We start from the raw sequence: 16584 nt of genomic DNA, 5'->3' as shown, positions 1-16584 counted from the left end.
AGTCGAACCCATTGTTTTGAGTCCATTGTTTCGAGCAATCAGTTAACCCAGCTGTATACTTCTTATATGCCCCAAATTACTGCTTCAGAGGATGGTCATCATCTCTGGCCCTGTGGTTTTCCTCTGTCTCTGTGCTCTGACTCTGACTCTGATCCTAGCTGCTTTTCTTGGGGAAAAATAAATAAATAAAACCATCTAATTTGTGCTTTCTGCTGAAAATCAGGTTTCCGAGCAGGAAATGGATGAAGTGATAGCACGCAGCACTTATCAGGAGAGCAAAGAGGCCAGTTCCTCTCCTGGCTTAGGTACTGTAATTGCACATTTTCATTCACCATTCAGAAGAGTTTCTCATTACGTTCCCCCACGGGGCACTCCCCGCCTGCAATATTATTGAAGTCTGTGTAATTATCAGGTTTGGCAGAAGTAGCTGTCAGACAAAGTGTGTGCTTTCTGTTAGCTGCTACTGTTGGTTTCTACAGTTATTTAATGCGCTTTATTAAAGTTCTAGTCGTGCATGCTTCTTACACTACTTTATGGTAATTTGCAAAAATGAGTTAGCAGCATTTCATGTGTTTATGTACAATTCATCTGAAATGTTCTAGGTAAGAATGAAACGATACCAAAATATCAGTTGTTTGTTAGATACAGAGTATTATCCACCCAAAAACTGGGGATTTCTTGACATGAGTTAAAAGTTTTAACTTAAGAAGGGTAATCAAGGCTGCAAAAATCATGATTTCTCCCTTCTTAAGCAGAAAAGCTCAGGCAGAGAAGGATTGAAATAGTAAAGAATTTCATATGAATTTAAAATATGAAATACTGTATCAAGTTTTAAAAGTAATGTTTCCTGTAGGATGGAAACCTAAATAAAGGACTCTGCAAACATGTCGGAACTTGAGACGTGACTGATGTTAAGACTGATGCTGAGAGGAAAAGGCACTGAGACATGAGTTACTGGTTGTCAGAGGAAAAGGAAGGCCTAGGATTTTTTGGCAATCATGAAATACCCTGATTATCTGCATCCATAATTAATATATTTAAAGTAGGCACGGCTAGAATGGGCTCTTTATTCAACCAGCTCAGTCTCCAGACCTGCCTGAAAGCTGTCCTCTCATAATTCCAGGATATCTGCTGGATCATTTATAGAAGATTTTATTAAGCCATTATCCTCATGCCGAAGACCTTTTTGCTCATGACATATAATTTAAAGTCTCAATGTCGAGTCTTTTCATCCTTCAAATAAAAACTAAAATAGATAGTCAACCCTCTCCCCAGTTCTTTCATGAGTTTCTTGGGTGGTGCACCTTTGTTCATTCATCCTTCAGTCCATTCAACAAATCCCACTGAACACTTCCTAGATCCAGGTACAGTGCTGAGCACTGTGGGGTCAGATCAGTGAAGGTCTCAGCCCTGTGGAGAGTTAAATAGTTGAGGAAGGGAGATAAGATGCATCCGCTTATAATTAAGTTACGCCATGTGTATGGACGTTGGCGTGTGGGTAGTATAAAATATTTTTGAAATTCAGAAGAAGTTGCTTCCAACTGGGATCATCATGGAGGTGGTCGCCTCTGAGTTAGGGCTTGAAGCGTGAACAGGATTTTGGGCAGTGGGATGGGTTGGGGTAGACTGCATGCCCGTCTATACCTATGCATAGGGCCATATCCATCACTACCAGTCAAGCAAAGAGGGTTTTGTTTCATATGTTCGGCTCCTTCTTTTCTAGTTAAGGATGGGAGCCTATTTGTAAGGACCATTGTTTTGACAGTATGGTAAATTTTTTCCCCAACAGGTACCCCCTTGAAGAGTCCCTCTCTAGCAAAAAAGGTGAGTTAAGGCACACTGCTGCCTTGTTCAGCTGGCCTAGGAACCAGTTCCTGGAGCCCATAAGTCAAACCTGAGGACCCAGCCCATATTTCTGTCATTTTTGGTCATTTTACACAAAAACAGCAACAGTGCTAATTTGAGAACAAATATACACGTGTGTTTCTTTTATTAAATATTTATCCAGGAAAAGAATTGAGCAATAAAATAAAAGAACTGAGCTATAGTTTGAAAAGTAGTTTTTAAAATGCTCCATAGAAAAGGGGGCCCTACTCAGTTCTGGGGGACCTGTGACTTTAAGGAGACTGTGGAATCGTTCTCAGCTGGCTGTTCCTAAGCCCAGTGGATCAGAGAGCAGGATTCGAACTCCCCGGTTGTTTGTTTCATCAATAGGCTGAACCAGTGGCATGGAATTTCATTCTGTTTTCCTATCTCTTCCCCGACTGTTTTTCCTGGGATGGTTCATATATTGCTGCTGGGGCTTTTCTGATCATTGCCAAACACTTGGCCTAAAAAATAGTTCTTAAAAACATTGTCTGGCAGCCACTGTTGCCTTTTTATTCATTAATTGTTTAATTTAGCCATCCTAAAGTAAATGGAAGTGGGTGTTTACTATCACAGCTGTTTCAAATGACCATGGATTAGAACAATGTGTTCTTGGAAAGATAGGCAGTAATTACTGTTTAAAATAATCTGCTTCTGGTGTTCCTTCTTCTTCATCCAACACTGTCTTCAACAGGACTCCCTGATTTCTGAATCTGAACTCTCCCAGTACTTTGCCCAAGATGTCCCAGGCCCCTTGTCAGACTTTGTGGTGGCCGGCTCCGAAGACGAGGATCACCCAGGAAGCGTCTGCAGCACCTCCAGTAAGCCATGACTGTTTTCCAACTCTGGCCATCATGGTGTGAGAAGAGAACTGGAAACCATGCGTCTGGCTGAGTGGAAGCCGTCTTTCTACCCTGACCAAATTCAGAATTTATCCATGGAAAATGCAGCCCACTGTTGATGAGTGGCCACTTGCTTATTGGGCTGGACACACATTCTAACCCAGAGTGTTGCAGGTGGCTAAACCGGGCCCTCTTTACATGTTGTTTACATAGTGTAGTCTTGAAATTTATGGCATCAAATCAGGGTTGGCAACCTGATGGCCTTATGTTTTAGGGGAATTCCAGCCAAATTCCAGGTCTCTTCCTCATGAGGCCCTAACTTAATTCTTTTTAGAAGGCAGTGCGTGAGACCTTCAGAACTCATAAAAGACAGATATTATCAGTTTTTTTTTAAAAATCTCATTGATTATCTTCTCAATATAATATGAGATAATGATCTGATGTGGACCATACTGGTTTCTCAGACTTCTTGCTGGTGTGGTTTCCTTTTTCTCATTTCTAATGTCTGAAGAAGAAAATGCCCTGTCTTGGGAGAGGCAGGCGATGGCCACTCCAGCTCTCCTTTGGAACAGTTGACGAGCTCACTCCAGTCTCTGGGAGAAACATGCCAAGGTGGAAGGGGTGTAATTTCTCATACGTTTAGCAAGACGTGGAGAGTTCGCAGAGCAGCCGGTGTGCTTCCTTCCCTTCCCTGGTTGGAATGTGGATAGATTGTAACCTCAGGCTTCACTGCGCCAGGCTCTAGGAGCTTGTGTGCCCATTAATCACACAGATGAAGGAAGGACCTCAGGTAATAAGAAGGCCCAGGTGTGCAGGACTGGCTGGTCCCCGGGCATCCTCCTAGATAGGAATTCTCTGCAGCATCCAATGTGTCAGACATCATGGATGTTGCTGACTTGTACATTTCTATCTCTAGGCAGCACATGTTTTAAGTTAAACAATCCAGAGGTTGAGGTAAATAAATAAATAAAAAGGGAAGCCAGTAGGAGGAGGAGAGAGGGAAGCCTGCTGTGTACTCGGTGCAGATCCCAAGAAGCCATATCATTTCAGCCTGGTCACCAGTGGCCAGTGGGTGTGTATCTGGTAGTTGTGAATGTGGAAACACTCGTATGTAATAAGGGAGGTTAAATTATAAGACCAGGCCAGATGGGAAACCATTTCATTTGACTTTTCTTTCCCCTTTCCTCCTAGCTCACAAGGAACCAGGAAAAGCCAGGGCCAACAGCCTTGTGTCTCTAGGAAGTCAGCGAGTTTCTGGGCTCTTCCACAAGCAGGTGACAGTTGCCAGACAAGCCAGTCTCCCTGGGAGCCCACAGGTCCTCCGAAACCCTCTCTTCCGCCAGAGGAGGGTGGGCTGTGATGCCAACGATGCCAGTGATGAGGAAGAGTTCGACAGTGAAGGGGACTGCATCTCCCTCCCAGGGACCCTCCCAGGTCCCAGCAGGCCTCTGACAGAGGGCGACTCTAGGCATGTCTTGACGCCCTCTTCCAAGGTCACGGCTATCAACAATCAGGAGGAACGTCCCCAGAAAACACTGGTCAGCAAGGCCTTCTCAGCACCTCTCCTTGGCAGCTCGATGGACTTAGAGGAGAGTGTCTCAGGGGGAATGGTGGACACTCCTTCCCATGCAGCCAACCTGCTGGCCTCTGCAGAGGCCCCCAAGGGTGGCCCTGGCTGCTTCGGGAGGAAAGAACTGTCAGGATCAAGGAGTTCACCCAAACTGGAATACAAAGCCGGCACAGGGGCCCAGAGTCTGGTGAGCGCAGAGAGCCCCAGTTCCCCCCAGCAGAAGAATGACAACCTGGAGTCCAGGCACAAACCAGTGGCCAGGGTCAGCCCACACCGCAAGAGGCCAGAGGCTGAGGCCAGGCCAAGTGGCTCAGAGACAGTAAACCTGACCGACGGAGCCAGTGACCCATGTGATCTGGACTCGGAAGTCCAGGCCGCTTCTGTCAACGTGACCGTGCCTGGTTTGGGGCCAGGTGGAACTGCAGAGAGGGTAACTGATTTTCTCTTAGTTACTTGGGATCTAAGTGAATGTTGTATGAATGAACATGGAGAGTGTTACAAAGCATAGGGTAATCTGCCAGAAAGGAAGGGTAATGCCTGGAGAATTATCTTTCAACAGAATCATTCATTTCAATACGTGACTGCTTGGGAGCCTGTTAACATATCAGCAGGTTGCTAGGGGGAAAGTGCACGGGTATTGAGTCAGAGATCACTCGGCCAAAAGATACAATCACTCTCTTACCTGTAGCAGAGGCTGTGGTGGGTGACGGAAGGGCAGTGAGAGGCAGGGAAGGAAAACCCTGGGTCTGACACCGGCTTCTCCACTGACTAGCTGAATGACCACTTGGACAAGTTATTGAAACCTTTTGAGTGGCAGTTGTCTGCCTGTAAAATAGGGATGGTGCTGTCTGCCTTGATCATCCCACAGAATTGGGCTGACCATCGACTATAGGTTAACAGGGATTCTCTCTGGCTGGTAAGGTTCTGAGTGATCCTAATGTTTTTAAACTTTCTATAATGATTATGTGTAATTAAAGCTACCATACCCTTGTTGTGAGTATCACATGAAATAATGGGGCTGCATTCACTTAGAAACCTGTAATGCAGCACATTAAAGGCAGGTTAATATTATTTATGTTACTACCAGGTTACACGTATGTTAGAATGGCTCAGAATTATCAAATTGCTCAGTTTTTAAAATTTCAACATATCTCCACTTTAGCAAGGAGGCAGCAAGAGAAACTAATGTTGTTTATGATCTCCTGAACATGAATAATTTCTCACTGAGCAAAGAATCCGAGATGACTCGGAAGGACCATATTTATAAAGATGTGTGTTCAAGTAGTTTATATAAACATATGTGTAAATAGACCCAAAAAATATAAGGTCATAAAAACACTATACTAGGCAGAAAAGGTTTTTGTTAACCTTATAGAAAAAGTAGAAACACACATCTTTTTTTTCCTCCTAAGAAATTATTACCTCCAACTAGCACATGTGTTTTAAAATGTAATGTTCAGCTAATGGGTAAACCCCTTCTTTCAAAAAGTATCATCAAGTTTTGGATAACTACATAAAGCCAAATCAGAGTTTTTGTTAATTATAACATATCTATTAAAATAAGAGCCTTTGTAATTGTGAATTAGTATTCCTAATAAGAACTTTGAGCAGCATTTAAAACGTTTGCCCCGAAGTTTAATTTTTCTCATAAAAATTTTAGTACCAAAATTTGATTTATCCTTGAGAAAGAAAATAGAATGCATTGTCATAAAGTATTTACCGTCAAATATTGGAAGCTTAAAAAAAACTACTTTCTCTTTTAGTAAGTGGATTGTCTTCTACTGTTTTTAATACTTTTTAAAATTGAAATGAAATTCACAGAACATAAAATTAAACCTTTTAAAGTGTACAGTTCAGTGGCACATGGTGCATTCACAATGCTGTACAACCACCACCTCTGTCTCGTTCCAGACTCTTCTACTGTTTTTATGTTACATTTATGCCTTACTAGTAAATATAAAATTAAGTGAGCTAAACCCTGTGTAGATTTCCCTCTGCCAATAATTGACATTTTACTAAATGATTTTTTTTTTTTTTTTTTTTACAAGAGTAGCATTTCACCTCTTTCCTCTGCTGCCACCTCTGGGCCACTTTATGAATCCTTGGCTCAGAGGGTAAATTTCAAATAAATCTCATTTAACTTTCAGTAAGTTTGTTTGGAAAATTTTTTACAGTAGGTATTAGAAGAAAGGAAGATAAAGTAATTGACACTCGGCTGAAGTGAACTTTTGAAATATCAAATGTCAATTTCACTTATCCAGATGAGTCCTCTCCCTAACTACCAAAATGACGAGCTGATTTTACAGTCTTGGATATCACTGTGCAACATGGTAACAATAATATCTGACATCAGATAGCCTTTTGTATGCTGCATGTTGTTTTTATAACTGTTATCTAATTTAATCATCTTTTATTTAAATCTCTCTGAGTTGGACAGAGCAAGTCTTATCATCCCCGTTTTTTTCCAGATTTTTTTATCATGGTGAAATACACGTAACAAAGTTTTTCATCTTACCCATTTTTAAGTGTGCAGTTCAGAGGCATTAATACATTCATAATGTTGTGCAACTGTCACCACCATCCATCTCCAGAACTCCTTTTTCTCCCCAGAGCCCCCCGGTACATAGTTGTATATTCTTCGTTGTGGGTCCTTCTAGTTGTGGCATGTGGGGACGCTGCCTCAGCGTGGTTTGATGAGCAGTGCCATGTCCGCGCCCAGGATTCGAACCAACGAAACTCTGGGCCGCCTGCAGCGGAGCGCGCGAACTTAACCACTTGGCCACGGGGCCAGCCCCTCCAGAACTCTTTTTATCTTGTAAAACAGAAACTCTGTACGCACCAAACATTAACTCCCCAGTCCCCCTTCCCCCAGCCCCTGGAAACCACCATTTTACTTTCTGTCTCTATGAATTTGACTACTCTAGGTACCTTACATTAGTGGAATCATACAATATTTGTCACCGACTTATTTCACTTAGCATAATGTCCTCAGAGCTCATCCGTGTTGTAGCATGTGTCAGAATTTCCTTTTTTTTTAAGGTTGAATAATATTCCATCATATGTACATACCCCATTTTGCTTATCCATTCATCTCTCAGTGAACACTTAAGTTGCTTGCACGTTTTAGCTATTATGAAAAATGCTGCTATGAACATGAGTGTACACATATCTCTTTAAGACTCTGCTTTCAGTTCTTTTGGGCATATACCCAGAAGAGGGATTGCTGGATCATATGGTAGTTCCTTTTTTTGGAGGAACCTCTATACTGTTTTCCATAGTGGCTGCACTCTTTTACATTCCCACCAACAGTGCACAAGGTTCCAGTTTCTTCACCTCCTCACCAACCCGTGTTATTTCTGTTTTTTGATTGTAGTGATCCTAACGGACGTGAGGTGCTATTGTGGTTTTGATTTGCATTTCCCTTATTGCCCACATTTTAAAGTTGAGAAAACCGAGGCTTAGGAAGAGTGACAAGACCATGCAATTTCTAGTGGACCTTAAACCCAGAATCTGGTTCTTGTGGCTCCTGGTCCAGGGCTCCTTGAATTTTCCCAAGCCAGCTCTTCTCTATATATGAGGTCTTAGGACGCAGAAAACTTGAGAGCTATTGACAGTGACTTGCAGTTGTCATTGTGCCAGGAATCTCTGGGAAAACTGACCATCGAGGATGGCCGTGTCCCTACCAACTGGGGGCCAACCAGTGCTCTGCCCCACCCAGATACTGGCCACCTCACAGAGAACCCGCCCGAAGCTGCACCAGAGTGGAGGCAACAACCCAGAATGGGTAAGATTATTCTGTCACTTGTTAAGCTTCAAAATGGGAGGATAGAAGTTACCCTAATAAAAGCGTTACATGTGGAGAATTTTGAGAGAGAAAAAACTCTTACACAGATTAATGATATTTAAAAGCTGCCTACATTTAACGACTTTCCTAGATCATTGTGCCCAACAACACACTTAATTCCAAGTAGAGTGCGTCCAGTTTCAGTCAGGCACTCTACCCATTCTGTGACATGTACCTTAGTGAATGAGACATGAGATGAATCAGAAGGATTTCCCGCCCTGCAGAATCTCAACTCGCTGCTTATGTGAAATGGAATGCACTGAGAAACGGCAGGAAGAACTTCACAAAGGACAAGAAAAACATTAATATTTTTTACCTCATGCATCCACAAAAAGTAATATATGAGCAGCCTTCTGAGTCAACAAAAGGCTCCTAGGGCTGCCTGACTGCCACTTGCCCTGGCAAGCCTCTCTAAGCACGAATGATTCAAGTATCAGCACACCTGTAGCCTACTCTAGTTAGGGACCTGCACCAACGTCCTCTGCGTCCTTCTGCACCTACGACATCGTGTGTAAAGGCGGCTGGGCCTTTCACCTGATGAGGCGCCATAACTGAGTCAACATTCTTCCCCATATTGGGCACTTAGGGCGTTTCCACTTGAAGGACTGCCTCCATGTAATTTAATCTCCTTCAAACAAAACCCTTTTAAGTTATACACTTTGCAGGAAAGTCAGATTGCTAACGGAAATTGAGGGCTTGTTCAGTGAATGAATCTGAACCTGAAAAACTGCCTTTGAATCCCCTCCTTTTGTCTCATGGCTATTTGTCCCCATAGTTGGCACCAGCAGGAGCAGGAAAGTCATGCTGAAGGGAGGTCACAAAGGTTGAGCAGAGGACGGGAGCCCGTGGATTTGAATCTTGTTGTGCCCCAGGCCTTCCCAGGGACATGGGGAAGTTATGTTCGGTCTCCAGAGGTGTCTTGATGAGCCAACCTTGTTACCAGGGCTTTCTACCCAGAGGCCACGTAGTCAGGGTTCAGGAAATGGTGTGGGCCATGGAGCCAGCTTCCTGGGGCGACCCCTGTCTGTGAACTCTGTGACCTTGGATACATTGCTTAACCACTCTGTGCCTCAGTTCCCTACCGTTCCAACTGCAGATGGTCACAGACCTACCTGACACTGTTGGGAGGAAAATTAAGTGCATGAAAAACTCTTAGCACATTGCTAAATCCTAATGAGTTCCTAATTATTGATGTAGGAACTTCAGGATGGAAAAGGCATATGCAATTAAGATGATTTGTATGGCAGATATGGAGTGGATATAATGTCTGGGGTAGACACTTCTCAAACCAAGAGCTTTCATTGTGACTGAGTTTTTCACTCAACCTCAGGTGCATAGTTCTTGAGAAAATAGCAAATCAAATGTTCTTTATATGCCAGTCCTCCCTAACCCCCTTTGCAAGACGTTGTGTGCCAGAGGTAGACAGATTAGCCCAAGAATATGCAGGGCCTTATGAGGAGGCGTCTCCAGGACAGAGTGGCTCTCCAGAACCATCTCATGGAATGACTTGGTTTTCCACTGTCCCTGACGTGCTTCAGCTTTCCCTGCGCCTCTGAGATTCCATGTTCTTTCTTGCTTCTCTGCTTTCATTCCATTTTCTTCCTCCCCTTTCTCCTCCTCACTCTCTGGTCAAACTATCCCTCCAGAACCCAGTCAAGTCCCCACCCCTCTGTAAGCTTCCTTGGATAATGTGGCCTTCTGCTTCTCCCAACTCCTCTGAACTTGGTCAAGACACAGCTAACACTCAATGTAGACTCGCATGCTGTCTGTAACATTCCATGTGTTTTCCCAAATTAGCCTCATCTCCTGGGCTAACCAGTAGGTCCCTTAAGTTCGCCACTTGGACTGTTTCATACTTTACTACATGGCTCACAACCCACAGCCTGTGGCCAAACCCACGATGAGAGCTAAGCCCACATGTGATCAGCCAGATGCTCTGCAGAATCAACGGGAAGCTAAGAATCCAGTAGAACAATATCCTGACTCCTGCAGCTTTTGCCATCAGAGAATGCATGGTGTAAAGAAACTCAAGCAAAGGATTTCTGGTGTCCCCCATCCTTAAAAATAACCAAGAGAGAGAAAAAAGGGCAGAAACAAAGGTTCATTCTGCCAGCCAGTCTGGGTTATTTTAGAGCGTCTAAAGCAGGGTAGTATTTGCTGGATGTGAGTGCTCTGTAATTTTAGAGACAAGAAGCCCTACATTTAGGCTGTGTAATGTCTTTCTGAAAAAAGACCAAAAAAATGAGATTGTTTACAATTTTCCATCATTTTTAAATTCAGAGGTTTTGTGTTTTCTCACATTTCCCCCTTTATCTCCCTACCACTCCACCTGTTGTTTACCTTCTCAACACAGGCCTGGACGGCTCCCCAGACCTCGTCCCTTCCCTAGAGCAGAAGGGGGCCGCTCCTCCTGACCCAAGCAAGGCCTCCGTGGACGCAGGGCAAGTCAGGCAGTGTGAGGACCCCAAAGAGCCAGCGTCACCCAGGGTCCCCAAGGCTGAGGACGTACCTCGAGTCAGACCCGCCTGTGAGCGCAGCACATCCCCAGGGAAGATGCCAACGGCTCGTCCTGACTTCAGCAAGACCCCAGCAGCCCCAGAAGCCAGCTCACCCGACACCAGCAGGAAGGTGGCTGCCTACACGGAAGGGGGACCTGAGACAGAGGGAGCATCTTCAGCCAGTGCCATCCTGTCACGAGACCTCCTCACGTCCCAGGAGGAGAGACAAGGGGTTCCAGGTAACCACAGCAAGGCCCTGCAGACGACAGGAACCCTCAGCCCAGAAAACGCCCGGGAGTTTGCTCTGCTCAAGGGAACAGACTCTGCGTCTGAGGGGGCCCCGCAGGCCAGCCCTGCCCGGCCATCACCCACTCACAAGGCCCAGGAGGGGTGTGACAAGGAGCTGGGACACAGCTGCCCCAGGGAGAATGGAGGGAGCCCTGTGACTGACATCGACAGACTCATCAAGGAGTTGGATGCTTCTGAAGCAAGACTTCAGTCTCCCCAGAAAGGGGACCAGCCGAGTCCAGAGGGCAGTTCTCAGGGTCAACCTGCAGCAGGAGCTGGAGGTGGAGGGTCCCGCCAGGCCGAGCCAGGCATGGGGAACCAGACCCCCACCCTGAGGAGGGCCTGGGCTGCTGGGCAACCCCCTCACCCACAGTGGGCCTCCCAGCCTTCAGTTTTGGATTCTATTAATCCTGACAAACATTTTACTGTGAACAAAAACTTTCTGAGCAGCTACTCTAGAAATTTTAGCAGTTTTCACGAAGACAGTCTGTCCCTGTCGGGCCTCGGCGACAGCACAGAGCCATCTCTCTCGTCCATGTATGGCGATGCTGAGGACTCATCTTCTGACCCTGACTCGCTCAGTGAAGCCCCACGAGCATCCACCAGGGACAACTGGTCACCTCCTCGTCCTCATGGGTCTTCTCACAAGGAAGATACTATAGAGTCAGAGGAGGAGCAAATTGAAATTTGTTCCACAAATGGGTCCCCCAATCCACCCTCAACTGCGGCTCCTGTGCCTGCCCAGGCTGCACCCTGCCCCGCGGTCGCCAAAGTTCTGCCATTACAGCACAGTGCTCTGAGCGAAGCCGTGGGACATCCCCGTGAGAGAGCTTCCTTCGTGCCAGGAGCCGCATGCCCTTCAATCCCAAACTCTTCCCGGCCCTCGTCTCTCTTGGATAGAAGCTCTCACGCAGACACAAGGATCTCACAGAACCACAGGCCCTCGTGTGAAGAAGAAACTGTGGAAGCCCCCAGTGCTAGCTCAGCTGTGGAGAACAGGCAGCCTTCTAAAGTTGCCAGGCGTTTTCATAACCCCCCGGTCACTCTCAGCCCTCCTAACATGGTAAATGGTTTGGGACATGACTTGCTGAATGACGAAACCCCAAAGAAAACACAAGAAACAAATGGCAATGCAACTGAAAATGAGTCCTCCTCTAGTGTGGATGTCCCTAAGGCTGGAGAGTCTGTTTTGGCAAACCTACACATCTCCGAAAGTCAAGACCTGGAAGACTCGCTCCAGAAACCAAAACTGACCTCCAGGAGGCCCATCATGGCCTGGTTTAAAGAAATAAATAAAAATAACCAAGGTACACATTCGCAGAGCAAAGCTGAAAAGGAGCCATCCATGGTGCCAGCCAGAAGTCCTGACTCCAAAAGTCCAGTGTTGAGCTCAAGCCACAAAAAGGGGGTTGCTGTGCCTAACAGCCCTTCGCAGCTGAAACTGAATCTTGAAAATAAAGACTCACCTAAGAAAAGTTCGGTGGAAACCCTTCTAAATAACTGTCAGAAACCCAAATCTGGTCCTAAGCTGAAGAGACTGAGCATCAAAAGCAAGAGCAAAGTCAGCGCCGAGGCCCCTGCTGCCAACACAGCTAAGGCTGCTGGGATGGACCACAGGAAATCCCTCATTTCACCCCAGACCTCCCACAAAATGCTTTCTAAGGTAGCGTCACACCAGTTCCACATAGCTGAGCAGGAGGGACCTGACAAAAATGCTGCAGCCATGGACACGTCTCCCCAGTGTGTGCTGGAGAGCAAGCCACCCCTGGCCTCCTCTGGGTCACTGAAGCCCTCGGTGTCAGACACAAGCATCAGAACATTCATTTCACCCCTGACCTCCCCCAGGACTCTTCCTGAGCAAGGTGCATGCAGTAGGTTCCACACCACTTTCTACTCAGAACCCGACAGAGGTTGCCCAGCCGCCCCCAGATCTCCGAAGTGTGGACCGGAAAGCAAGGCTCCCTCTGTGGCTTCGGGGGCAGGTCCCGCAGCATCCCGGAGCAGCACATCCACAGCAGTGAACAAGCGGGAGGTCCCACCTCCTGGGCAGAGTGAGCAGTGTGTGTCCAGCCAAACAGATTCAGCACCAGAAGCAGGCCAACCCCAGGTGACTAGTGACCAAGAAAGCAAAACAATTGCTAGTGAGCCTTTAGAAAGAGCAAACCAATTGAAAATAGTTGAAATTTCTTCTGAAAGAATGCCAAAGATTGCATGTGGTGACAAGCCCAGTGAAAGTGACAGACAGGGAGGGTTCTTGGCCCAGAGCAACTGTCAGGAGAAGAGTGAAATTAGACTCTGTCACCAGTCAGTGGAATCGTCCCCAAATCATCCCTCATCACTCACGCCTCGGGCCTCCCAGGTGGAGCAGGAAATGCAGCCATCTTTCAGCATGGTGAAACTGGCTGCTTCCTCCTCCTCCCCACAGCTGCCTCCTAGAAAGGCAGATGCCTCCCAGGGGAAGTCAAGCCAGATGTCAAACTCCCTAGGAATGGCCAAGAATGGCACAGCAGTGGGCCCGGCACTGGAGGACCATCCCTACTTCATGCCAAGGCCAGCAACCAGAACCTACTCCATGCCAGCCCAGTTTGCAAGCCATTTTGGACGGGAGGGGCATTCCTTGCACAGCCCAAGTCGCTCTCATTGGGACAGCCAGGTCCCTGTGACAAGCAGTGGCCTCCTTGAGGCCAAGGCATCCAGGGGTGGTGTTCTTGGCCTAGTTAATGGACAGGGTGTATATAGCGTAAAGCCGCTGCTGGAGACATCAAGGAACCTTCCACCATCAGAGGAAGGGGATGTCCTTTCAGGGCAGGAAACGAGCTGCCTAGTCACAGACAAAATCAAAGTCACCAGAAGACATTACTACTCTGAGCAGAACTGGCCCCATGAATCTACCTCATTTTTCTCTGTGAAGCAGAGGATCAAGTCTTTTGAGAACCTGGCCAATTCTGACCGGCCCGTGGCCAAGTCAGGGATGTCCCCCTTTTTGTCAGTGAGCTCCAAGCCTCCCGTTGGGAGACGGTCATCTGGCAGCGTGGTTTCCGGGAGCCTCAGCCACCCCAGTGACTCAACAGCAAGGTTGCTGAGACGCAGCCTGAGCTCCTGCAGCGAAAGCCAAAGTGAAGCCAGCACCCTCATCCCCCAGATGACCAAGTCCCCGTCCAGCATGACCTTGACGGTCTCCCAGCAGAATGCAGCAGAGGCCAGTAACAAGGGCCCTGACTCGGACCCAAAGAAATCACTTGGTTCTTCCGGAATTCCCACCCCAATGGGGGCCCCAGCCTCTCCCATCAAGAGGAACAAGTCCTCGGTGCGCCATACCCAGCCCTCGCCTTTATCCCGCTCGAAGCTCCAGGAACTGAGAGCCCTGAGCATGCCCGACCTTGACAAGCTCTGCAGCGAGGATTTCTCAGCAGGACCGACTGCCATGCTTTTCAAAACTGAGCTGGAAATCGTCCCCAGGAGGTCGCTTGGCTCCCCTGCTGGAGGCCTCAGTGGGTCCACTGCCCTTTCATGCCCCATCAAGGGTGGGGACAAGGCCTGTCCAGGAGGAAGCAGGTCTAAAGCCAGTGAGCCACGGGTACCCAGTTCAGCCCCTGTGGATGAAACCACCCGGGATCTCCCTTCTGGAAAAAGCTGGTCAGTTAAGTAAGTATCTGTCCCTCCCTCCCCCCTTGTATTTAAATAAATTTTTTTATTATTATGAACTAGTTTTAGATTTCTAAAAAAGTTGCAAAGAGAGTGCAGAGAATTCCCATGTACCCCTCACCCAGTTCCTCCCAAGTTAACATCTTACATAACCACCATCCGTTTGTCAAAAATAAGTTAACACTGGAACAACACAATTAACCAAACTACGGACTTTATTCGGATTTCACTGAATAAATTCCACAGTATCCTTTTCTATTCCAATATCCAATCCAGGACACCACATTCTTTTTGGCCCCTTTGTTTTTAATATCATCATTGGAAAAATAAAGTGCCTGCAGGGAGAAGTGTTTGCCAGAACGTTGCTCTGAAGAGCGGCTCCTGTAGGACACAGCACTTTAAGCAAAAGCACCATGAGAGAGAGGTGGGAACACCAGAAGGCAGCCCCTCAGGGAAGGATCCGGGCCTTTGAAGGAGATCAGAGTTAAACAGGAAATTTCTGACATTTTAAAATGTTTCACTTGAGCCCATATATTGAATATATTTTAATGTCAGAAATTTTCTGTTAAAATTCCGACATTGGTCCCCTAATATCTTAGAGGGATCCCTGAATGCATAGTCATTCCCACTGAAAATACCTACAGTGTAGTAGAAAGGAGATCATTTAAATGCATCCTTATAAAGTGGAGGAATTGCTATTTTCTTTAATGTTCTTCCAATGTATTTATATTATTTAGTTTGGATCAACTCCTAGTCTCAGCGGGACACCAGCAAAGATTACAGTCTGTTCTGTCATCACTGGGGTCAAAGTCTACCATCCTAACTCTCATTCAGGAAGCGAAAGCACAATCAGAGGTGAGTGAACTAGAGAAAACACAGGAGGCTGAGACCGCTGCCACGTTAGTGCCAGGTGTGCCAGATGTGTGCCACGAGCCCAGAGAGCCAAGGAGAGCTCTCCCCCGGGGTCCCTCTTTGGGAGCTCTACAGGCCCGCCTGACTTTTGTCCCCCTTGTATCTTGCTTCAGAAGCTGGAGCTTGTCTTGAATTTCTAGGTGCTACATTGGTGCAGCTGCTGTCTTCATTCCCCAGTAGCAACTAGTTACCATCCTCCCTGCCCCCCACATTTGGAGTGTGTCTGCAGGGGGTCCTCAAAACAGAACGAGGCATCTTGGAAACGTTGGGGAATGACCACAAGTACCTCTGTCCGCCTAAGTGGACATAAATTACCTGTGAAGGGAGCCACCTGCTGGGGGGAGGAGAGCTCACGACTGCAGCCCTGCCCTGGCCCCTGGTGTCAGAGCGTCTGATGTGTGGGGTTCCAGACAAAGAAGCTAGTCATCGCAAATAAAGTCTCTCAGTAAGTTTGATGTGACAGGAAACGATAACAAAAGAAACCAGGAGTTCATATCTAGAATACTTTTCTGAAGAACAACATTAATTTCTGAGGACCATCCACAGAGACTTAAACCCTAATGAATGAATATTTTCTGTTTAGAGAAAAAGGCAAATAGGAACAGTTTTTCTTGAGTAGTAATATACCTGGGTCACTAATATCATCTAAGAACACTGTTCCAGAAGTTCTAATATTACCCAGAAGGGCTGTGATGTTGGCATCTAACAAGGAGTGAGCCAGGATAGACGGGATGGAGACCGATTCCCTTTGGCTTCCACTCCCTTCTGAGTCTCAGCCCACTGGTTTGGGTCTCTGTAGTTAAACACCTTGAGATGTCCAGCATTTTTCATTTTCAGTCAAAAAGTTATTTCATCATCTTCCTTCCTCCTTCAGCTTGTTACAAGAAGTAAGCATTTCACGCATGAAAGTCTTACTCTGGATTTCCAGTCAAGGTGGCACAATGGGATCATGTTACGCCAGGGCCCCTTTGTTCTAGACATTTTACAGTGTTAAATAAAACGTAAAAGGAGAAAACCAAAAAGTCTCAACCAGCCTCGCAAACGAGATGCACATTTTCAGGGACCACAACTTGAAGACTTTTGTGGACAGGATGCCGAACGCCACATAGGGGCATCTTC

General features: G+C 46.5%; 1 protein-coding gene across 10 annotated transcripts in view; it reads left to right on the top strand.

The window, feature by feature from the left end:
• Positions 1 to 16584, top strand: part of PDZD2 (PDZ domain containing 2) — a 346831-nt gene that overhangs the window by 315630 nt on the left and 14617 nt on the right. For all 10 annotated transcript variants that reach the window (XM_046671791.1, XM_046671790.1, XM_046671789.1 and 7 more), the window contains 7 exons: positions 224 to 305; positions 1790 to 1824; positions 2561 to 2687; positions 3900 to 4708; positions 7918 to 8062; positions 10476 to 14553; positions 15291 to 15408. In XM_046671791.1, the coding sequence (XP_046527747.1) occupies positions 224 to 305; positions 1790 to 1824; positions 2561 to 2687; positions 3900 to 4708; positions 7918 to 8062; positions 10476 to 14553; positions 15291 to 15408 (5394 nt within the window). The remainder of the gene's footprint in view (positions 1 to 223; positions 306 to 1789; positions 1825 to 2560; positions 2688 to 3899; positions 4709 to 7917; positions 8063 to 10475; positions 14554 to 15290; positions 15409 to 16584) is intronic.

The sequence above is a fragment of the Equus quagga genome, chromosome 9 (assembly GCF_021613505.1).
Source record: "Equus quagga isolate Etosha38 chromosome 9, UCLA_HA_Equagga_1.0, whole genome shotgun sequence".
Lineage (NCBI taxonomy): Eukaryota > Metazoa > Chordata > Mammalia > Perissodactyla > Equidae > Equus > Equus quagga.
Note: the sequence above shows the minus strand (reverse complement) of the source record. Positions and strands in the feature narration are given on the sequence as shown.